This window comes from Solenopsis invicta, chromosome 16 (assembly GCF_016802725.1).
Source record: "Solenopsis invicta isolate M01_SB chromosome 16, UNIL_Sinv_3.0, whole genome shotgun sequence".
Taxonomy (NCBI): Eukaryota; Metazoa; Arthropoda; class Insecta; order Hymenoptera; family Formicidae; genus Solenopsis; species Solenopsis invicta.
In genome coordinates, this window is record NC_052679.1 from 19,061,789 (window position 1) to 19,085,986 (window position 24,198).

The 24,198-nt window shown below is 32.3% G+C and overlaps 3 protein-coding genes and 1 long non-coding RNA gene across 7 annotated transcripts; 2 read left to right on the top strand and 2 right to left on the bottom strand.

Moving 5' to 3' along the window:
- Positions 1-1,112: 1,112 nt before the first annotated feature.
- LOC120359816 lies at positions 1,113-3,271 on the bottom strand. The gene is made up of 3 exons (XR_005576610.1): positions 3,166-3,271; positions 2,656-2,720; positions 1,113-2,517 (listed from the first exon to the last, which is right to left on the bottom strand). It is a non-coding gene; the product is annotated as an uncharacterized LOC120359816 (long non-coding RNA).
- On the top strand, positions 3,183-12,707 carry LOC105196907 (protein O-GlcNAcase). Of its 3 annotated transcripts, none has more exons than XM_011163062.3 (13): positions 3,183-3,648; positions 3,801-3,852; positions 4,089-4,422; positions 4,678-5,122; positions 5,260-5,846; positions 5,913-6,233; positions 6,306-6,480; positions 8,662-8,715; positions 10,104-10,189; positions 10,274-10,443; positions 10,530-10,725; positions 10,809-10,968; positions 11,141-12,707. In XM_011163062.3, the coding sequence occupies exons 1-13, from the start codon at positions 3,579-3,581 to the stop codon at positions 11,275-11,277; spliced, it is 2,787 nt and encodes a 928-aa protein (XP_011161364.1). In that variant the 5' UTR covers positions 3,183-3,578; the 3' UTR covers positions 11,278-12,707. The 3 variants fall into 3 exon arrangements, with proteins under 3 accessions (XP_011161364.1, XP_011161365.1, XP_011161366.1); XM_011163063.3 differs by having other exon boundaries at positions 5,260-5,831; XM_011163064.3 differs by lacking the exon at positions 8,662-8,715.
- Positions 12,708-12,739: 32 nt separating this feature from the next.
- Positions 12,740-17,585, bottom strand: LOC105196910 (leucine-rich repeat-containing protein 27). Of its 2 annotated transcripts, XM_026131527.2 has the most exons (12): positions 17,011-17,585; positions 16,395-16,623; positions 16,073-16,320; positions 15,737-15,926; positions 15,500-15,655; positions 15,159-15,330; positions 14,224-14,328; positions 14,072-14,154; positions 13,865-13,929; positions 13,747-13,790; positions 13,534-13,654; positions 12,740-13,467 (listed from the first exon to the last, which is right to left on the bottom strand). In XM_026131527.2, exons 1-12 carry the CDS (start codon positions 17,197-17,199, stop codon positions 13,378-13,380), a joined length of 1,692 nt encoding a protein of 563 aa, XP_025987312.1. In that variant the 5' UTR covers positions 17,200-17,585; the 3' UTR covers positions 12,740-13,377. The 2 variants fall into 2 exon arrangements, with proteins under 2 accessions (XP_025987312.1, XP_025987311.1); XM_026131526.2 differs by lacking the exons at positions 12,740-13,467; positions 13,534-13,654; positions 13,747-13,790; ... (1 more) ...; positions 14,072-14,154; positions 14,224-14,328 and having other exon boundaries at positions 14,356-15,330.
- Positions 17,586-17,615: 30 nt separating this feature from the next.
- LOC105196909 (transcription elongation factor SPT5) lies at positions 17,616-23,173 on the top strand. Its single transcript, XM_026131530.2, has 12 exons — positions 17,616-17,825; positions 17,910-18,033; positions 18,735-18,823; positions 18,965-19,220; positions 19,311-19,543; positions 19,625-20,123; positions 20,205-20,553; positions 20,626-21,215; positions 21,300-21,664; positions 21,737-22,138; positions 22,455-22,621; positions 22,744-23,173. The coding sequence occupies exons 1-12, from the start codon at positions 17,810-17,812 to the stop codon at positions 22,990-22,992; spliced, it is 3,339 nt and encodes a 1,112-aa protein (XP_025987315.1). The 5' UTR covers positions 17,616-17,809; the 3' UTR covers positions 22,993-23,173.
- The last annotated feature ends 1,025 nt before the right edge of the window (positions 23,174-24,198 follow it).

The window sequence follows — 24,198 nt, forward strand, 5'->3', positions numbered from 1 at the left end:
CTTCATTTTTTTTCTCTGCATTCGTCGCGAATTATTTTTCTTAGACATTTATACACATATTCTTAGATTACGTGCATGCTTGCGAGCGTTATTTTTGTGCGAGCGTTATTTTCGGTGAGCGTTCTTTACCAGCGTGCGCTTTACATATTCTTAAGTTGCTTACGTTAATTACTTTCTTTTCTCGAATGCGTTTTTCGCGAATATTTTTGCAAACGTATTGACCAACTTAACATTGCGCCGGCCATATTCCTGGCTATCTAGGCAACGTGGTCGTCGCGAGTTGAGTTTTGCTCTGGCCTTGTGGTGAACGTTATCCCGGCTGTCCGGGCAACACTGGATCCATGGGTTATCGGTGGGTTTTCATGTTTTTGCAAATATATTTATGTGTCCGTGTCGTGCGTAAATTGCTTTTTTTTATGTTTTATTTGTCATAAAAATTTTTTTTTATTATAAATTTGTACATATATTTATACGCAGAATGCGTGCTTTTTGTCGAATCGCCGTTTTTGAACGTTGCTTTACCTGCATGTCTTATTTTTGTTTTTTTTTACATGTTTGCACAAATGAAAAATTTTTTTTGTTACTATCTGTTTTTCTTTGTCTATATTTGTTGTCTTAACTATAATTTTTTGTATTGTAGCAAAACGATTTGCTGTTCCTAATTTATTAGTAAAGTTGCAAAACGTGCTTGTCTATCACATCGTATAGCAATTTAGAAATAATTATCTTTACTATAGTAAACCTATATGTTATGATACCTGTGTAATATACTTGATAGCTAATTAATGTTGTTATGTAAATTAATTTAGCTACAGATTATATTTTCGATATAATACATGTTTTCTGTACCTAAATTTATATATCCGGTAACGAAACTGTGTCAACTAAAATCACATATAAGATTAATTCTATTATATTACGACATAATTTAAATACGCAATTTTTAGCTATGTGAGCTACTGTTTTCTGTATGCTGTTATAATATTATTGTTTTTGATATTTGTTATATTTTTTAATTTGAACATAGGTTATAATTAAATTTAATTAAAATCGAATATATCTATTTTCATGAAAATTTTATTATAAACGTTGATATATTTTATACAAAATACGGAACACAGTTTATATAAACAAATATATTTAGTAATAGAATCTCGAATTTTATAAAATTTATAATTAAGTACTAAGGATGATCAGATATTTTAATTTAACTATGTTATCTGTTATTTAGTTGGTTATGACTCCGAAGCAGAGTTTACGTTTGAATTTTTGTTGAATATACAAGTAATTTTTCTTTATGTCTTATGTGTTTTTTTTATTCATTACTAACCTCGCCCTACTCTCATTAGCCTTTGTACTTAATTCTAAATTTATACTATTTATAGTATTTATATTATCTCACGTTTCATTTTATTCTTTGTAAAACCGGTTTATTAATCTATTAAATAGGTATACTGTAAAATTGTTGAAATTGGCTCTTTATGATACAGTAAAAATTATGTAATGTATAGTAACTTGTTATATCTAAAATAAACTTTTAATGTACATTTTTATATTTCTTATATCGATATTTCTTGTCATTTTTGTCAATTGTCATTTTCGAAATAACAATGTTTTAATTGTATCTTGATTTTATTTCTTATATTATTTGTTATTATGTATTTAGACTAGGTGGTAACCACTCTTGAATTCCGGTGTACAATCTGTTAGAAGTCCTTTGAAGTTTATTGAATTCCTCGAAGTCGATTAAGTCCGGTGAAGTCCGTCGTAGTCTGATAAAGTCCGTTATAATTTGATAAATTTTTTTGTGTTATGTCATGAAATTTTGGTTGTCATTATGAATTTTTGGTCAGTTAATCAGTTATTAGACAAAGATTTTTGATGACCCTTTTTTAGGGATATCTCTTAGTAATTGCAGTAAATTCCATTGTTTTCCGGCGAAAGTTTGATGAAGTCCATTGTAGTCCGTACTTCAGTGTACATTTATGTTCTGAGTGATTACCCCCTTGTATTTAGACAATTTCAATTTAACAACCTAATTAAATAACCTATTTTAATTTAACAATCTAATTTAACAACCTATTTATCTTTCCCTATGTATTGAACTGTTTTTATTAAGATCTAAAATATTAAATAAACTTTTTCCGAAGAATGTTATTTTTTCTAATAATAAATAAATTTTACGTTTTTTTTTAATTTGAAAATCCTATTATTTTTTATTATATTTTAAGCAAGTTATATAATCATTAAAATCTATTCTCTCTGCCGGGACTGCAGTCTGTGTGCCACAGGCGGATCTTTAACCGTGAGGACCGCTCCTTTAGTTTATTATTATTATTATTATTCTCGCTGCCATGCATAACGCTACGCATAATGCCGTCGCCGTGCGACATCGCTTTTGCCATATCTATATTTTTGGTTGGCCGAATAATTATAATATGATGTAGATTTTACTTACTAGATAAACATCGCGAAAACATCCATTCCCAATCCGATTTATCTCAACGTTATCACGTTCTGCAAATGAAGAAGCACAATTAATATGACGAAAGGGCAGTTAATCGATACAGCACATGACAGCGGTATATGTCGTTTGAATGAGAATTAAAAAATACGCCTTCAAAAAAATTATAATGCGATATCTATATATATTACTCGTATCAGTTAAATGATCCGCGATGTTACTCATTCTGGAGTCGGTCCGCCCCACATCTGCCGTTCTGAAAAGAATACACAAGTGCAATTACTGGCGTGAGGCAGTTTCATTTCCCGCGTGGTCAATTTTGACCGCGCCACAGTCGTGAGCTTAAAGGTTGCAACACATTTTTTTCGATGGTTTTTGGAATGTAGACTTGTTCATCGAACGGCGAACGTCATTGGTTTACCTGTGGATCCAACCAATTACGTTCGCCTATCGATGAGCAAGTTTACATTTCAAAAACCATCAAAGAAAATGTGTTGCAACCTTTTAGCTCACGACTGTACCACGGTGCGGCGCGGCGGTGCGCGTTAATGTCCCTAGAAGAGTTCGGTATTTACAGGCTGCGTTCAGAAATTCACTGCCAGTACTGAAAACCTATAGTATACGTGACGTAAAATATATTTTCAGTACTTGCAGTGAATTTCTGAACACAGCCTCAGTCGATTCTTATATTTAAGACCAACCATAAACTTAGGAATTCCCAAGTCCGTTGGACGGGTGGGACGTGGGATGGATCGACAGATCGTTCGGTGATATCGATCGGCGCACATCAATTGCTGTCTGTCAGATTAGATCGACTGATCCTCGCTCCGGAATACTCTTCTCCAAGAATCTCTCTGACGCGGATTATGTCCTCGCGAGTCTTGCCATCGCGTTGCGTGGTCCACACGTAGCGACGCTATACCGTATAATCGCAGGTCGTTGTAGCCGACGTTGTGTCGCAGTGGCCTCATCGCATTCAACCAGCTTCTCTAACTCTCTCTTCACTTCTTTGTTTCCTTCTCCCGTTTTACGGGAAATTCTTTAACAAATCGTGGGTCATTTCGCTACCTCCTGGATTTTTGAGGGCGGACGTGCTTGTTCCACGCGATCCGCGATGACGGAGACAAATGGGTCCGCGAATCTCAACACGAAGAACGGCAACTTCATCTGCGGCGTGGTGGAAGGTACGTGAACGGTTTGCCTATATCGGGTCCTCCCTCCCGTATGATGCTTATCGGGTTTACAAGAAATGTAACTCAAAAACATGCCTCTCTTTTATGGTGTGACACTTGCGTTCTTTGTTCTCCAGGTGTGTGACACATATTTTTGTTTGCAGGTTTTTATGGACGCCCATGGACCACTGAGCAACGAAAGGATCTCTTCCAAAAGTAAGCCCATGTTATAAATGCGTTACGTTAAAGCAGAATTTGTGAGGAGGATATTAACATTTGTTAGTTTTTTTAACTTTTTTTATGAATTCTGTTGCAAGCAACATTTTCTTTCTTTTACCCTTTGTATGTATTAATTTCTTTGATCTATTATGATTATTATATTACTGTATTACAAATATATTATTTGGTATTATATTGATCATTAATTATAAGTTATATACATATATTACTAGATTGAAGAAATGGGGAATGGACTCTTACTTGTATGCGCCAAAAGACGATTACAAACATCGTGCTTATTGGAGGGATTTGTATACAGTAGAAGAAGCCGAACATCTGACTGGTCTAATCACAGCTGCTAGGGAATATGGAATAACCTTTTACTATGCATTATCTCCAGGATTAGATATCACATATTCTAGTTCAAAGGAAGTCACTGCTTTGAAGAGAAAATTGGAACAAGTTAGCCAATTTGGCTGTACAGCATTTGCATTGTTATTTGATGACATAGAGCCAGAGATGAGTGAAGCTGATAAAGAAGTGTTCCAGTCGTTTGCACAAGCTCAAGTGTGTATGCAGTATAATATTTATTTAGTGTACATGTTTTGGTAGCATTTTTATTGTTTAATTTGACATTAATATTTCTGCATGTATGTCATTTATTACTGAAAAGGATTGCAATTGATCTCATTTCCATTTATTTACATATAACTTTTATTTCTTTGATCAATCTTATAAACTAAGACTTGTAGAATCAATGTTTGCATATGGAACATTGTCCCAATGCATTATATCTTACATGATTTCTTGTGTTATTTATAGGTTTCTGTCACAAATGATATTTTTCAACACCTTAGCCAACCTCGTTTTCTTCTGTGTCCCACGCAATATTGTGCGACGCGCGCGATGCCGAATGTCGCATCTTCGGAATATCTCAACACTCTTGGAAGTAAACTAGCTCAGGAAATTGATATAATGTGGACTGGACCTAAAGTAATATCGAGACTTTTAACTGTGGAATCAATTGAAGAAATTACAGAAGTGCTTAGGAGGCCACCTGTCATCTGGGATAATTTACATGCTAACGATTATGATCAGAAAAGGGTGTTTCTTGGACCATATTCTGGTCGTTCTCCCGATCTTATACCTAAGCTTAGAGGAGTTTTAACAAATCCAAATTGCGAATATGGAGCAAATTTTGTAGCAATTCATACATTAGCTCAGTGGAGCAGATGCAATGTGGATGGAAAAAGAGATCCAAGTTTAAGTAAGATTTTTGCTGTATTCTATTTTATAGATTTTTTTGTTTTTTATAAAATAAATTTCTGAGTTTTATTGAGTTTTTGACTTCTATTGGAAGATTTGGTAAAAGCATGTACATTGATGAATTATACTATATTGCAGATGATACTGTATCAGCTGATATTAAATTAGAAACTGAGACAGAGGATGGCGTTCTTGGTGAAGATGTACCGTCTACGTTATCACCGAATATGTATCATCCTCGACAAGCTCTGAAAAATGCAATAAGCGAATGGTTATTAGAGTTCAATAAGAAAAAAGCAGCTTGGGGAGTAATAGTCAAACCACAGCCATGTGTTGCACCTACGATACCTATTCCAATAATTCCTTCCGTGAACACATGTATGAGTCTTACGTCGACGACAACGACCACAGTTGCTGCCACGTCCACGCCTGGGGTGAATTCTAATCATCTTCAAGCATTGGCCGAAGTTTGTTCAAGTGTAACGAGTAGCGATAGCTTCGTGCAGCCTTCATCCGGACCTGTGATGAATTCTCTAGTGTCGGATATAAAAGTGATCAGTGAACCTGTTTTAACTACTGCGTTACCCACCAATATGAGCGGTGAACCACCTTCAACAGGATTGTCTTCTATAGAACCTATGGACTGTAATACGACGCCAAATAATTCACCGGCTCACATAGCAAAAATTTCAGCAGAGGATGACGCTATGGTAGATAACTCTTCTGTAAGTCATTAGAAATTTTTGAGAATTTAATTATGCTTGTATAACCGTGTGATTTATATTTCACAGACGTGCAGCGAGGCTTCCGGAAGTATGCAGGTAGAAGTGGACGGCACTTCTCCTACGGTCAATGGTACACAAATGATTATAGAGAACGATAGCGAAAATCATGATGGTTCCGACAATGCAGATGCAGTACCACAGGAACTTGTGGACATCGATAAACAACTCACTCATGAGGATCTGTCGCTATTATGTGATCTATTTTATTTGCCGTTTGAACATGGGGGTCAAGGAATTCAATTGTTGCAAGAATTTAATTGGCTGAAAAGCAATGCTTATGTTGTTATGAAGAAATCCAACGAAGAAGAATCAGCGTCTGCATCAGACGTGAGTTGCATTGGAAAGAAAAATTAATTTATTTTAACAAGTTTAATGTGTATATGATAAATGGTTTCTCAGATTGAAGAATGGCATCTTCGTGCAGCTAAATTAAACGATATGTGCAATGCAGTAAATAGGTTATTTCAAAGACTCACATACTGTAATAATCGTGAATTACTATACGACCTGTACGCGTACGTATGGGATATGAGGGGAGTTGTGTCTCTTCTAAATAGTTACGTGAAGTGGCTGGGTAAGTTGCATTTGATTTATATATGAAATATCTGATATATTGACAATAACAGTAACTTTTAATGAAAATAATTGATATATTTTCTAAAAAATTTAAATATGCATTTATCCATAAATTATCCTAATTAAAGTAATCTTCAATTTCTTAAAATTTTTATTTAGTTGATTACTATTTCTGAACGCTATGTACGTTATATATAATATACATTAATTCTTGTCAAATATCAGAAATATATATGAATCAAGAATTTTAATAAATATACATAGTTTTGCTATTATTTTTATTATATATAAAGAAAGTCTATTGAAAATGCTAGTATGCTGGTAAAAATATACATATGCAAGTCAATGATATTACTAATTTAAAAAATTTCAAATATATGTATTATTTGCTCTAGTAGCAATTGTAAACCAAAATATTCTCTCATCTTATAAAAATTAATCTTTTTGATCTTAACTTTAATTGAATTCAAAATTCTATTCATTGTACTGCAGACAAGTGCTGTTGTTGACTTCTCTTAAAAATATTATAATTTATTACCTATACTTGTATTTCAGAACAAAAGTGTCTTGCGTATCGGTAAGTGTATCTTATTTTTTGTTATACAATTTTATCTTTTTACAAGGAAAATATCTTTTTGATTTTAAGAGATAGAACATATACATACTAACGTATTGCATTGCTTCATTTAGATACAAATATTGTCAAAATTATTAGAAAAATACGATTGGAGTTTAATATTAACTTTAGATGAAGCTTGAACTAAAATTTTAATGTTAAATATAATACGTCAATTACTTTTATAAATTTATGCTGAAAAGTTTATACAATGCTAATATTTGTGTAAGACATTATTAATACACAATTGTTATATTTCCTTGTAAACTGATTGAACACATTGCGAAATCTTTTTTTTAAATATCTGCTCTTTAAAATCCGTAAATTACTGATTGATAAATAATTCCACATAATTCACAATATATTTGACGTTGCGAATATATGTCAAACAAATTAAGAAAAAATTACTTATAAACAGCGTTTTGCTTTTAAACATCTAATTATTTTGAGGATATCTAACAATTTTTCAAAAATTTTTTTAATTTGTTATTTGTAGAATAACGATTTTAGTTAAACATTAATAATTGATTTTTTTGCTTATTTATTGTGTTCACAATATATTAAATATGATTTTCGAAATTTGTGCATATATTAAGTGCACATTAAATAATAAAGATTATCAGTAATATTCGGAATAGTGCCACGAGCTGCATATTTGTGAATTCAATATGCATTTGTTTCTGCGCATTAGAAATAAATGCATCGCATTGCGCGCGTAGAAAAAACTTTGCCGTAAGTCAGAATTACATAAAAATATGCATATCTCTACTCATTGAGTACTTATGAAGAGATAAAGAGGATATGAATAGCCAGTCTAAATAACATATTTTAGTAATACATGTGTTAAAAATATGTATATATAATTGATGTTAATGGTAATTTTAAGCTATTCGTTTCCTTAACGTTTTTATATTTTTTTGAAAGGATTCTGGCTAATGGCCGCTGATTTATTTTAATGATTTTTATGTAGGCAAGCCACAACATCTATTTTTCTCTGTTTAATAAAATTTACATTACACTAGACATTAATACATAGATTTTTTAAATATTTTTAAATATGTTATATCTGTGCTTAAAATTATTTAAATCAAATTCAACTCATAAATGACATCTGTCTGATTGAAAATGTGAAATAAATTGATGTGGCTTTCCCATGCAATGGCGAAAAAATTATTTGTAGCAATGGCGAAAACGATGCTTTTATGAGATGACAACAGCATCTTTATGGAGGTGATCAAATACTGGATTTAGAAATAATTTTATACCAGCTACTAATATATTAATTGACTTTCTTTACAGATAACAGAAAACAGGAGTTTATTCTACATATAAACTTTTATGCAATTACGTTTAGTATTAAAATTATCTAAATTGCAAAACGTATGTATATAATGTACATTAAATTTCTCTAAATTTCTTGTACATATTTAGTGCAATCAAAATTATATGCAAAGTGATTTAAAATCTCTAATGAATATTCTCCTGTGGAATATATAAATGTATCAGGATTAGTAGCTTTCATTCACTAACTCGCACTTCTGTGTTTTTTTGTCTTGTTGATAGCGTTTGGCAGATTCCCAGCGACGATGACGACGTTTACCCAGGGCAGCTACACATGTATGCGGTTTAACAATTTTTGAGTAACATGGCAGAAAGCGCGCGAAATAACAAAGTTTCAAACATTGCAGTGGTAGTTGCATTTCAAAATTTTTGTTTGGGACTTTACAAAAGATATTCGTCTCGTTTAACACGAGTGAAAAAATGTGTGCATAGAAGTAGCGTTGCAACAGCTCGAAAAATCTATGTGTACAAAGCACATTTATTTTCGCGGTTCGCTAAATGATGGACATACTTTCCTTATATCGCAAAGATTATAGATATATAGTTTAATATTATTTTATATAAATAATAAAACTGTATATTATGACCTCATGTTGCAATTCTATTGCACATATTATATTTTTGATAATTTTAGTATTAATTTGTGTTTTTTATTGAATTAATTTTTCACATATATGATAATTTATATTCGTATATATAATTAATGTTGAAGCTCTTTTTTATCAAATTTTATAAATACCTATTTGAAAAAACATAATCAAAATAATTCAACATACATACGTAAATTTTAATATTTTTGCGTTTCTGAAGTCCATCAAAGAATTACATAGATTTACATAACAATTGGCACAATTTAGCTAACAGAAAGTTATAAACTCTTGAACGTCTCCCCTTTGCAAATTGTGATCTTTGATCATTTGCGATAAAAAGATATTTTTCAATTTTTTTTTTTTTATTTACGAACCTGTGATGATGTCTTGTGAATTACCAACGATATGTAAAAATATCTATTCTTTTACCTTAAATGATCAATGTTCCTATGCTCCTTTTGCCAACTTGCCTATACTAATTTATTTTACTTAGTTTCAGAAACTATATTCTTTTCAGGCGTGATAAGAATTTTATTTCAGACGCATATTGGCAAACTGGACTATTATATTCCACTCTTCCTAGATCCTAATCCAGTGCTTCAAGAGTTTAGCATTGCGCGAGCTTTGGTGCAACATCTATGAAATCCAATTCTTTTTCTCTACTAATATCAATTTCTTTGGAATAAAACAAAATTAATACAATTAAAATTTCTTGAAATATATATAAATTTTTTGCTTCATATTACATATTGTAAAAAAATATTCCATTAAAATTTATCTCTTTACTTGAGTTTTGTTTTGAATTTATAAATATTGATGCACCTTAGTTATACGATTGGATAAATCATTCTTTCTTTCATATTCCACTTGACGTGGAGAGGAAAGGTATTCTGGTATAAACGAGACAAAGAAAGGTATTTCCAATCGAATTGTACTTTTGCATGTTAAAAATTTAAGCAAAATTGATGCCCAGAGCAGTGGAAGCCAATCGAAATTAAAACTACACGCATTAAAACGCGCGAATTTAACTCCAGCATTTCATGATTTATCAAAAATGATTCTGTCTTGGGATAGGGTTTTCAAATGGTTGGAAAGAAACATTTATGAGTGGAGAACAGGAACCCTGGGTTTTCCGTGGTGGACTTACGGCTGATTTACAGGTATATTATATTTAATTTAAGTGTTTTGTAGTCTCATTTATGTTTGATCGTAAAAGTGATGAGGTGTATCAATTGCGTGTTTAGAGATTAATCCCAGTTGACAGTGGCAACGACTTATTCGTCTATAAAGCACCGGAAGTGCCCAGTAGTAAAATATATACAATTCGACCGTATGTACCGAGTGATGAAGAAGCGGTTTATGCGGTATGCAATCAAGTTAATAACTGTACAACTTCGTCAGCTGTAGCAGACAAGTGCGTATAACAAATTTACTTTTTTCCAAAATAATGTATTGAATATGTATAAAATTGTATTAAGAATATATTATCTATCTGTCTAGACTTATCGGAGGATTTCTAACATTGAGTCCAGAGTTATGTATGGTTGTTGAGGATGAAAATGGTATAGCAGGTTACGCATTGGCTACACTGAATATAAAATCTCACAATCAGAAAATGGCTGTTTCCTGGATTCCTGAATTACGAATGAAATATCCCTTAGATAATAGTATTAGCGAGTTGCCACAAAATGTTCAAGTACGAGCCTACTAACACACTTAATTACGTCTGTATTTTATGTGTTTATCATCACACTCACGATTATCAAATGAAAATTGCAGGATGCCATACAATATTTCCATTCATTTATTCCGGACGTGTCGGAACAATTGTGCAGACAGCATCCGTCGAAACTTGTATGCACTGTACTATCAAGTGTGACAGATCAGTCTATTTGTAAACGTTTAATAACCTGCGTTCTTGCAGCTTTAAGAGCAAATGGTACGTTCTTTATCAAAATGAATAGATAAGTCTTTATTAAAAATTTAATTATATATATATATATATATATATATATATACTTTTTTCCATTAAACTAAATATTATTTAATATTATACTTGATGTTGCATAAATACATAAATGTATTCATTGGGATATGATTTGTGGGAACAGGTTCTTTCGGAGTGCACACGACGATGTTATCAACGGATAAGGAATCTCACGAATTTTATGGCAAACTAGGTTTCGTTGATTTAAATCCGGCACACGAGGAATATCCTGAAATTAAAACTATGTGTAGAAGTTTCTAACAGAGAATCAATGCTCCAATGATCCTCGTCAACAAAGTATACTTGCTTGGACCATCTCCTAGGAAAACGATGATTTCTTAGGATAGCCCTCAAAACGCAGAAGCTAGTAATAAAACTGACGCCTTTAATCAAGATTTTAAAAAATATAAACATGCCAATGCGACAAGTTAAAAGTGGACTTTTTTGAAAATAGCCGATCGAAAACATCTGTAACATTATCTCTAATATATTCGAAACATATTAGAAATAATGTTACTTAATATCGAGGTCTTTAAATGTATTTGATACAAGTGTATACATGTGTATATATAACACATAATTACTATTAATTTTTAATCTGTTAATTTCTATCAACAATTTTTTTGTTAAAAATAGATTAATAATCAGATCAGAGATTAATAATCAAATCAATCGTCTTTTAGTATAACATAAATTACAATCATTACTTTATTAACAATTATACGTACATGATATTACTGCTATATGTAATATTATTGTGGCATATACCATATAGCTTTGTAATACTAAATTGGTTTAAATCTGGTTGGAATTCTTAAACATGGTACATATATTAAATTCTTAATATATGTGTGATGAAATGCCAGTGTGTTCATTAATAAATCGTTAAATTTTCAAATTTATTAAAGTATTTTCTTATCAAAATGATACATAAGAATGACTGAATACAGTTTTGAAGCGCACTTTCTTTTAAGCGTTTTAAAACTTTCTTTTAAACGAATGTAAGAAATGAGTGTGAAAAATTATGATTTAGATATTAAATATGTAGTTCTAATCTATATATGATAATTAGATGTATATTATGTATGACTAGATTTTGTAGTGTTTACTGCTCAATTACAAACTTGTAATATATATTGAAATTTTCAGCAGTAAGATTTACCTAGGTTTTATGTGTATGTATATAAATTCACATACATAGTTTTTATTTTGAATTATCTCGATTGGCTCTAGAGTTGATTTTTATGTATATACGTATATAATATCTTATGTAATGAATGAAACTACGAAATGTGATATGTAAAACATTTGCATAAAAAAATTACTTTGTAATCCATTATTATTGGACATAAGCAAAATATATAATTAAATGTTCTTTTCTACATTAATTATTCCATACAAATATTACTTTAATTAAACAAAAGTTGAAAATGTACTATGAAATAATATAGAATTGGTAAAAGAAAAAAAATTTATGTTAAACTTTATGTTAATACAATAAGTGAATACAAAATAGAATGTTGTAATAAGAATAATAACGTGCATTATATATGTAAGAAATATTCGAGTGACCTTTACTTACTATGTCTCTACGAAGGTATTAATGAATTCACTATTAACTGCACAAGTTAAATACATATATTAATGTATGAAGTGTATAGAATTAATATAAAAAATAACTTATAAGATTATAAAAAGGTCATAAAAGATCTTACATAGATTATTTGCCTTATATCTATATTGTATATCTCGATACTGATACATAGTAATACAGTAACTTACTATGGTATTTAAAATAGTTTTCTATGAGAATTCTGTGTAGTACCTCCTTACTACAAAGCTTCATTGAGTGCCATGTACAAAAGGAAAATCAATGTTCGTGGTTGCACAGATTTATATGCTAGATTTTACTTTTTGTATTTTGGTAGTAATTGCTTTTAGAATTTTTATACTGAAAATATCCGATGATGAAGTAAAAACAAGAATCGAATGCACTGGCAAGAAAACTGGAAAGGACATTTTTTTAACGAAATTATTTTAACAACTCTTACACATATCTTAGAAAAATCTATCTTTCCTAACTTTATCTCATTTTATCATTGATTATTTACTTTCTGTACATATCTAACAATATTTGATATGTATCTGATATATCTATAGAATTTTAATTGTTAATTTTTTTTACTATGCATGAAAAATATTTCCTTTCCGATTATCTTGACATATGTTATGAAAACTCTGCATGAAATTAATATTGTAATACACATAAGTTTTATTTAAATAAATACTTCAAGAGACTGATATCGAGTTTTTCCTAATTTTAAAATCTTGACAAAAAATAAAATCAAATAAAAAAAAACATTAAAATGAATTATTTGAAGAATTTATTGGAGCTGATATAATTTCATTATATCTTTTTAGATTATTTACTTCCTTTTGAAAATGCGAGAGCTATGAAATAAATAAGTAATTTTAATTTTATTAATAAACTTTGAAATAAAATAATGGAGATTGTACCTTTTCAATTTCAGTTTGAAGATATTTTTGTTTAGATTTTGGCGTCAATATTTCGAAAGATTTTGTAATTTCAAGTGTTTTCAGGAATCCTGATAATTCTTGAATCTTCTGATTTATATTTCTGAAATACGAGCAACGTTTAAAATTATATTGACTTTTAAACAACGTTTAAAATTATTCTTTAAACTTTGACAAAATGTTATTTCAACTTACACTGATTTTAATCTTTCCTGTTTCTGATTATCTGCATAATCTTCCTAGATTAAGTAAAAAAAATTCTCATTGATTTTCCAATATTTTCAAACATAATATGTATATTAAATTAGCATACCACTTTTTGTGAACGTTTTCGTATTGCAGGGTAATCTTCAATATCGATTGCAAATGGAATATCATCTAATAAATATTTCACATGTGATGTAATAAAATTTGATATTATACAATACCATCGAATTTTTGTATTATTTTCAAGTTTTGATGAGTAAAAAGAAAATTTGATTACAAGTTCTAATTTTTGCTGCATGGAAAGATGTTATACCTTCATTTCGTCTCGATATTTTCTCCATGCTTTTATTGAAACTTCGTTTGTCACGTCTCCATTCTTTTATAGTATCTATATCCCTGCATATTATATAACAATTCATGTGTATTGTTTACAATTTGTAAAAATAATTCAGGTATATGTCTTACTTAATTTTTTGAATTGTTGTTGATTGTGCGCTTAGCAAATCTCTCACTTTAGAAATCCATTGCAGCCGTTGTTCCATGGCAATATTAGTACCTTTACCTTCGCATCTAAATGCAAAACATTGATCGCATTTTTATACATAATTATAAATTAAGAAGATAATTAAATCGTTTTTCATATATGTATATTTTTTTTAATTTTCGAAAAAAATTGCCAGAACAGACAATCTTTTACAACGTTTTATATTTCAATTCTAAATTAACTCATACTACGTATATATTATCGATATTTTGTTATTGCCAGCAAAAATATAATTAGTATTTAATATATAATTAAAGTCTAATTAGCTTTTTTAATATCAAGATAATTCTCCAAGCACAATAACATGCTGCCTGAATCTTTCATCTGCATCGGTCGCAACTGCATTCTTCGCATGTCTTTTGTAACAATATCGAAAACCAGTTCCGAGTGTTCAACGTTCCTACATTTCATTTTTTCTTCGTTGAATATAGTAGAATAATGTGATTTTGCAAGTGTAATGTGTTTTGTCTCGTTAGCAATGGTTTTAATTCTACATTCTTTTTCACGATAATGCTTGTACGTTAACAATTCTGTAACGTTTTGTCTAACGTAACACGATCGGGGCGACGGTCCGATTAAATGCAAGATTTTCGCATCCACCTCAGCAATTTCTCCTATGATGCAAGTTCTCTTGACATCATGGCACGAAGCTATCATTTTTAAAAATTCGTGCTGCCTATCATATTTTTCGTTCTGATTATAATTTACTTCTTTACTCTTATTCTTCTTATTACTCACGTTTTTGCATCGGATAGCAAAATTTCGTGCGCAAAGAGAGCTTGCACTATCGTTACGTGTATCACTGATACTGTTTACCAAATTCTCCAGAAAAGTGCCATTATGCGTGTTGCTATACCTGTTGCTAGGCTTGTAAGCTTTACTTCTTTTCCTGATCGTAGATCCTTTGAACGAATCGCCAATATCATTCGTACTTTTCGATACTCGTCGCGGAACTTTTGATAATTTCCATCGCTTCTCACGCGGAGACCGATAACACAAGATCGTTGATGCCTTTGGTTCAATTTTCTCTAAAATCAATTGGATTTAATTTCGATTAGTGCATTGATAATTATCGATCATTGCTATTTGTTTTATTAGTTATTTTAAATTAATTTAAATAAAATCGCTAAATTTAAATAAAATGTATGCTTATAATAGAAGGAATTGCATTATGGAATACAAATGTAATATTCATACGTTTTATAGACGTCACGGGCTCATTCGGATGCAATTTATTCCATTCAGACCGGAGATAGTTGAGAATACTCGAGTATCCGAGAGCGATAATATTCTTTGGAGGTTCAATGATAGGATTATGTGCCACATTAAGAGTTTTAAGTTTTGGCACCAGGCCTACAATAAAAATTTACAGCTATTAGGTAAGAAAAAAAAATTAATTACAGAGTAACTGCTATATGTGATTTGATCACTTACAAAGTTCTAATGGCAATTTTTCAATTTTATTTCTTTGCAATAAAATGGTCTCCAGCGAAGGATGCAATTTAATGCTCGTAGGAAGGCTTGTCAATAGATTATTTCGAACGTCTAACCACTGTAAATGTTGCAGGGAAACAAAAAGCTTTTCGGGAAGCTCAGAGAGATGGTTATCTTCTAAGTACAGCATCTAAAATTAAACGAACTTTAACACATAAAAACGAAACAATGACATAAAAATCACATTGCAGGAATCAAAAGAAATCTGAATTTAAATCTGAATTTAAATCTTGCAAACGTTTCTGATTTTAAAGATTATTCACATTGTGTTCGTACTTGTATCGCAGGATATTTCTCAATCGTTTCAATAGGAAGCGATGTAAGGCCAGTGTTCGTTAAATCTACAAAGGTCTCGTTGTATACAGGAATTCTATTTGGCGGTGGCGTTGAAGGTGGAACAAATGTAACCGTAGATTCCTTAGTTTTCTTCTTTCCTGTTATTGAAGAAACATCTGAAGCACTGTCTGGCAATACATCTTCGCTGAGTGAGAGATACGAATCGTTCCCTTCATTGTCTTCCAGACCTTCTCATAGAATATAAATATATATTAAAATACGCATTTAAATACAGTTTTGATCTATGACATTTTATACTTACCTAAAGTGGTAGAGGCAGTTTTGCTGTATGTAACAAGATCGCACGTCTCTTTGCCGGAGGAGGCACACGTATTTTCATACAAATTGCCTGCTGTATTTGCTTCGAAAATAATATCGAATTCGGACGACGTTTCTTCATTATCTTCGAGCGCTTCCCACTTTAACGTTCGCGAAGATCTCGCCGGTGTGCTAATCTCGGAATGCTCTTCTTTATTTTCAGTATCATTTTCCTGCAAACATAATTTTAAAATACTATTTGTTCTTACTTGCATAAGTTATATATATATATATATATATATATATATATATATATATATATATATATATATATATAATTGAAATGTATTTTTTCTTACATTTATTACAATGTTTCCTATAAACAAAGCTTCTATTTATTTTTGTTATAAATATTCTCAAATTTCAGAGTTAGCAGGTAAGTTAATACTTTTTTTAGCTAAATTATTAAGTTAAAGTCATATAATATGACTTATACAATTTAATTTACATTAAAAGTTACTAACTGTAAATGATTCATTGTATTGTTAATCATTGTTATTTATTTTAAAAAATTCAGTTTTACAATGATGGCAGAATTATAGGTATTAAAAAATTTGCACCTGCACTTCCGTCTCCCTGGATATGTCATCGTTGTTCGTGTCCACGGTTGATTGCTCGCCGATTAATTTGTCTGAGTCGTTCTCCACGCTGACCGCGCAATCGTGGATCGATGGAAATTTTTCGACTTTTGATCCCTCGGAAAATCCATAATATTGCACAAGAAGGTTTTCTGCGATGTCTTCGGACATATCGAGATTATCGAAAATGAATAACGTATATACATACTCGAATACTCGAAAGGATATTCAACAGAATAAGATACTTATCGACGATTACAAGCTTCTTGTTTACTTGTCACCTAGGTGATTTGCTTTATAAGCAAAGCAAAACTCTGTAAATCAAAGCTTGCCGCGCAGCAGAAGGCATTAATGCTACAGTCTGTTCAATGGTTTCTCTCTGGTATAAGATCACTAGACCAATAAGAATCTTATGTAAATCAATATGGCGACTTTGTGCTGGATGCTCATTGGCCCATCGGATTTATGCATTTCATATGCGGTAGGCCTTATACAAAAAGTATATGCTCCCGGTTTTGCACCATGAATTTTTCTATCTATTATTTACTCAATCCTTGTTGTTTGTCGTTCGGTTCGGTAAGTTCGGGTTCCGTCAGTTCAGTTCACCACAGTTCACTCACTTTCGACGCCATGACAAGTTAATGGTTTCGTAGGTCTTATCGTGTATCACGATATTTTACTCATTTGTTACCACATAATATATTGTTCCCGTGCTACTTTTTCACGTTCTTGGCGTTACGAATCTACATTTTCACGATCTAGCACGCGTAATTATCCTGATATGTCGGATTCAGAAGGTGAATAATTTTTCGGCTGGAGGCTAATGTTGGCCAAAATTTAATGTAGGTAACGCGTGGATACACGTCGAAAACCTTTTACAGGTGCTAGCGATGCGGGAAGCGTCGGAGGAAGATCTCGAAGCGTCTCTCGCAGTAGAAGTCCCTCGCAAAGCTCTGGTTCCAGAAGTCCATCCAGGTCTCGATCGCGTTCCCGATCACCATCTGGGTGAGTCCAAAGCATTCAGTGCATCTCAAATTGTATGTATAATCTCGTAATAATAATCTTATGTGTAGAACTCATCAACTTTGTTTTGACACGTAATAATAGTTTTAGTTGTAGCGTCAGTTTATTTTTGTTGCAGATCCAAGAAAATATTGATTGTTTTTAGATTTTATGCACTTTACTTTTTTGCTGGAGCCTAACTTATGTAAAGCTTCTTCGACACTTTAATTATTTCTTTTCCTTTCTATTTCTAAGATGTCTAAATTTTTTGGAATAAATGCAGAAATTATATTAAAAAAGAATAAGTTTTTTTAATAATAATTTCATGTGAGTTAAAAGAGATATTTAATTTTATTCATATTATTACAATGAAAACTAAGGTTGCTTTCCAATTGCAATATCCTTACAGACTTTTATGCACACTGCGACATACTTTGTTTCAATTGAATTGTGCACAATGTTATACTTTGTGCGTCTTGTTTACATATATGTTAAGATGTGATAAGCAATTACAAAGCACCCTAAAGATGTTTTATCTTTTTGCTTCTGAAGCACAAAAAATCTTAGATGTTTTTTAAATATATCTGGAATAGTTTCTATTATATATATACATATATATATATATATATATATATATATATATATATATATATAGGTTATATTAAAAATATTATTTCTCCATATATTGTTTATTTTACCTATAGCTCAGAAGATGGAGATGCAAAGCTAGATGAGGCAGAAGAAGTCAGATCAGGAGATGAAGAAGCTGTGGAACCAGAAGAGGAACCTGAAGGTATTATAAAGTTTAAGAAGATATGAAAAAGTTTCTATTCATGTGCGTCAACACAACTTAAATGATTTTTTCTTGCAATGTTTTTACAAATTGTTTTATAATTTTTTGTTATATATAATGTTTTGTATTTCATGGTTGCAGGAGAAGATTTGGACAATAGTAGTGAATATGATGAGGAAGAAGAGGAAGAGGATGACGATAGGCCGAGGAAGAAAAAGAAAAAAGATAGGTTTGGTGGCTTTATCATAGATGAAGCTGAAGTAGATGATGAAGTTGAAGATGACGATGAGTGGGAAGAAGGTGCTCAGGAAATTGGTATTGTGGGGAACGAGGTTGACGAGTTGGGACCAACTGCTCGTGAGATTGAGGGACGTCGTAGAGGCACAAATCTTTGGGAGTAAATATTAAAATTTCTAAGATGCTTTCATAAATTTTATTTGTTTTAACAAAGGTAATTGAGTGTTTAACAAATGAATTTTCTGTGAAGTTCACAGAAAGAAGATGAAATTGAGGAGTACCTTCGGAAAAAATATGCCGATGAATCGATTGCCGCTCGTCGTTTTGGCGATGGCGGTGAAGAAATGAGTGATGAAATCACCCAACAAACCTTGTTGCCCGGTGTGAAAGATCCCAATTTATGGATGGTGAAATGCCGTATAGGAGAGGAAAAAGCTACTGTGCTCTTATTGATGCGAAAATTTATCACGTATCAATTTTCCAGTAAGAAATATAAATTTGAAAAATATTTGATTATATTTTACTGCTTATTTTGTAAATGTTTGTTTTTTTTTTTTATTTTAGACGAACCTCTTCAGATAAAATCTGTTGTGGCACCAGAAGGTGTTAAGGGTTACATTTACATAGAGGCTTACAAGCAGCCACATGTAAAAGCTGCTATTGAAAATGTTGGGAACCTCAGAATGGGTATATGGAAACAACAAATGGTACCGATTAAAGAGATGACGGATGTGCTGCGAGTAGTTAAAGAGCAGACCGGCTTAAAAGCTAAGCAATGGGTTCGTTTGAAGCGAGGCATTTACAAAGATGACATAGCTCAAGTTGATTATGTCGACTTAGCGCAAAATCAAGTTCACTTGAAGTTGCTTCCAAGAATTGATTACACTAGACCACGCGGGGCGTTAAGAACAGCACAGAGCGAATCCGAAGCACTGAAACGCAAGAAGAAAAGAAGACCGCCAGCAAAACCATTTGATCCTGAAGCAATTCGTGCTATTGGCGGAGAGGTTACTAGTGACGGAGATTTTCTTATTTTTGAAGGAAATAGATATAGTCGTAAAGGGTTTGTTTTATGACATGTTGTTATTTATTATTACAGATATTTATATATAATTTTTATTAATTAAAATTATTTCTTCTGCAGTTTTCTTTATAAAAATTTTACCACAAGTGCTATTATCGCGGAGGGTGTAAAACCTACACTTTCTGAATTAGAAAGATTTGAAGAAGCGCCGGAAGGTGTTGAAATTGATTTAAGTGGCACACCAGGAACTGGAACTTCTGGAAAAGAAGATCAAAATGTGACTCATTCCTTTAGTAATGGAGATAACGTGGAAGTTTGTGAGGGGGAATTGATAAACTTACAGGGAAAGATTGTTTCTATAGATGGAAACATGATCATGGTTATGCCGAAGCATGAAGAACTCAAAGAAGCTTTGGAATTCCAAGCTTCAGAGTTGCGAAAATATTTCACGCAAGGCGATCACGTCAAGGTAAAATTTACGACATGGTGCATTTAAAAAATTTTTTTTTTATATTACAATAGTATTTTAATTTATATGCAGGTTGTAGCAGGAAGATATGAAGGCGATACAGGCTTAATTGTTAGAGTGGAACAAAATCGAGTAGTTTTATTCTCGGATTTATCAATGCACGAACTCGAGGTTCTTCCAAGAGATTTACAATTATGCTCCGACATGGCTACCGGCGTTGATAGCTTAGGACAATTTCAATGGGGTGATTTGGTACAACTTGATGCGCAAACAGTTGGTGTTATCGTCCGATTAGAACGTGAGAATTTTCACGTACTCTCTATGCATGGGAAAGTCGTGGAAGCAAGACCGCAGGGTCTTACGAAGCGGCGAGAAAATAGAAACGCGGTTGCATTGGACTCGCAACAGAACACCATACAAAAGAAGGACATCGTTAAAGTGGTCGATGGACCACATGCGGGTCGAGGTGGTGAAATTAAACACCTGTATAGAAGTTTTGCCTTTTTGCATTCGAGAATGTTTGTTGACAATGGTGGAATATTCGTATGCAAAACCAGACATTTACAACTGTCCGGTGGAAATAAGACAACTTCTATCAATTCCATGTCACCTGTGACAGGATTCATGTCACCTAGAATTGCTTCGCCGATGCATCCCAGCGGGTATAGAATTTTATTCTCATTCCATATTCATTTATTGATTCTTTTAAAGTTTATTTGTATGTAAACTATTAATCAATCTTACAGTGGTGGTTTTGGACGAGGTGGTGGCGGAGGCGGAAGAGGCAGAGGTCGTGGCGGCGGTGGTGGTGCGAGACGCGATAGGGAATTAATTGGAACCACCATTAAAATAACAGGTGGACCATACAAGGGAAACGTGGGTATTGTAAAAGACGCGACAGAAACAACAGCGCGCGTGGAACTACACTCTACGTGTCAGACAATCTCCGTCGATCGATCTCATATAGCAAACGTCGGTGTCCCGACAAAGGACGGTGGCTTCAGCAGTTACAACAGAACTCCGGCTTACGGAGCCGGTGGACAGACGCCTATGTACGCGAGGGACGGATCGAAAACACCTATGCATGGTTCTCAGACGCCTATGTACGAAAGTAAGTATATATATTTTTATTTTATTTTATGGGATATAGAAAGCACAATCTTTTTTAATTTCAATATTATAGATGGCTCTCGCACCCCTCATTACGGTTCAATGACGCCGTCTCACGATGGATCGCGAACACCAGGACAATCTGGAGCCTGGGATCCGTCCGTTACTAATACACCCGCTAGGACGAATGATTTCGACACTTACAGTATGGAAGAGGGTGGTTCGCCTGGCTACGGACCTGGATATCCTCCTACTGGAGGACCGTTTACTCCACAAACTCCAGGCACTATGTACGGCTCGGAACAAAGCTTCAGTTCATATCAACCGAGTCCTAGTCCTGCGGGCAGTGCTACCGCAAGTCCGAGTCCTACAGGCTACGTTGCTACTCCATCCCCAAGTGGTACTGGATACACTACTAGCCCACATGGAGCATTCGCAACTCCTTCTCCAATGGGTTACAGTCCTATGACACCTGGTAAGTAATACAATACGATGAAAGCGAAATCTCAATGAGTAGATAGCGATTTATAAATTCTTATTGGATTTGAATTCTTGGTTTTATAATTTACCAATATAATTGTTCTTTAATTATTTTAATAACTCCAATCTACTTCTTGTTAAATTGAGATATATATGGGTCAGAATCGAATCTGGAATCTGTCGAATACGAATTGATTACTTTCATAAAGCAACGCATCACTTTTAAAAAAACAAATTTTTGATTGCAACAAGTTATGGGCTTTGTGCAAGATTCAATACTTGTTATATAGCATAATTTATAATTCTTTCAGGAGTAGCAAATAGTCCATACAATCCGCATACACCTTCAGGAATGGATGTTGGTTCTGGTATCATAGGTAGCTCAGAATGGCATACGACAGACATTGAAGTACGCATTCGTGACTCTCATGACGATCCTGCACTTGCTGGACAGCAAGCAATCATCCGAGGCATTTCAGTAAGTGATAGAGTATCATTTCTGAGTAGCGTAAGCGTAAGATATATCGGTAGTTTATATACATAGAACTATCTTTTGGTTACATTGATTTTCTAAGAATGACACATGTTTATTTGTGGCAGGGCGGTATGTGCACCGTTTATCTACCTACCGAAGACCGGGTAGTGAATCTAATATGTGAACAATTAGAACCTGTAGTACCGTCACGCGGCGATCGAGTTAAAGTGATTTTAGGTGAAGATCGCGAAGCTGTCGGTACTTTACTTTCGATCGACAATCAAGAGGGAGTTGTAAAACTCAACACGGACGAGATAAAATTCTTGCAATTGCGATTTTTGTGTAAAATGAGCACGAAAGCACCAACCGCATAATTTTTTAATTTATATTCGCTGAAGCAAGAATCTTTACAACACAAAAATTTTATGAAAATGATTATAATCATTGATATCCTCTTATTTTAAAATGTTTACTTGAGCATTTACATTCTTGTATAGATGTATAATATATCTGACATAATAATAATAATAATAATAAATAATAATAAATATATTATTGCATGTCTATTTTTCTTATTCTATGTTATTATTTGTAGCAGTAGTAAAGAAAAATAGAGAAAACGTTTGAATTATTACTATCACGACTACAACTAGGTAAAAATGACTAACTAAAACAATCAAATATAGTAATTTTACATTCGTATGATTTCATACTACGTATACTATCATATTGTTATGAAGTTATTTATCTGTATGCCTATGAATATATTTAATCTACAATTGTATCTTGTGTAATTGTGTTATTTTCTCCCATATATGCTTTTGTATTTTAATCTTATTGTTATATTCTTAGATTTTTCTCTATTACGTAAATTTTTCAAGGATATATATATATATATATATATATATATATATATATATATATATATATATATAAAATAAATTTGTTCATAAAATGAAGAATCATGTCTGAAGTTATTTTATGAACAAGAAGTAATACGCGTGATGAAATATGTTTGTGTGTAGAATAATGGGCGCAAGTCGTTATAGGCTTGTCAGAAATACCCAAGAAACCCGCGAAAAAAAATCACGCGGTTGAACATTTGGAGTTCTTGTTTCGGAGTATGAACATATGCTCCTTATGGTTTATTTTGGTACTTTTAGGCTGCATCTTCAGTAAAAGGTTTGTTGTGCATACGATAAAGGTACATCTGTCATTTAATGATCACACGTCAATATTTTTTTTTAACTTTGTACAATATCAGTATTACTGATACTGAAATAAATTCTTTGTTTAAATTAAAATTACATCAAATGCAATTGCATTATTGACTGAAGATTTCAATGCATTTTTTGTTTTGTCGATGATAGAGCAATCGAGGCTAAGTATTTTAAACATGGTCAAAAAATCGGTACCGTTTTATTTGAAAAAAACGATTATGGAAAGCAGTGCTGGACAAGCGACGAATTTACTATTCTCAACAGTCGGAGATTATTCCAAGATATTCTGCCCCATGTAAGACCACTGAAAATATTTTCCAAGAATTTCATCAAAATAGAACAAAACATATTGTAAAAATT

Coding starts and splice junctions, on each gene's coding strand:
- LOC105196909 (XM_026131530.2), top strand. Junction 20,124..20,204: donor AATAGATATAGTCGTAAAGG/GTTTGTTTTATG, acceptor TTTCTTCTGCAG/TTTTCTTTATAAAAATTTTA. Junction 20,554..20,625: donor CGCAAGGCGATCACGTCAAG/GTAAAATTTACG, acceptor ATTTATATGCAG/GTTGTAGCAGGAAGATATGA.
- LOC105196907 (XM_011163062.3), top strand. CDS start 3,579: ATGACGGAGACAAATGGGTCCGCGAATCTCAACACGAAGAACGGCAAC. Junction 6,481..8,661: donor TAGTTACGTGAAGTGGCTGG/GTAAGTTGCATT, acceptor TCTTGTTGATAG/CGTTTGGCAGATTCCCAGCG. Junction 10,190..10,273: donor GACTTACGGCTGATTTACAG/GTATATTATATT, acceptor TTGCGTGTTTAG/AGATTAATCCCAGTTGACAG.
- LOC105196910 (XM_026131526.2), bottom strand. CDS start 17,199: ATGTCCGAAGACATCGCAGAAAACCTTCTTGTGCAATATTATGGATTT. Junction 15,656..15,736: donor AAAATTGCCATTAGAACTTT/GTAAGTGATCAA, acceptor TTTTTATTGTAG/GCCTGGTGCCAAAACTTAAA. Junction 15,331..15,499: donor GCCCGTGACGTCTATAAAAC/GTATGAATATTA, acceptor AATTGATTTTAG/AGAAAATTGAACCAAAGGCA.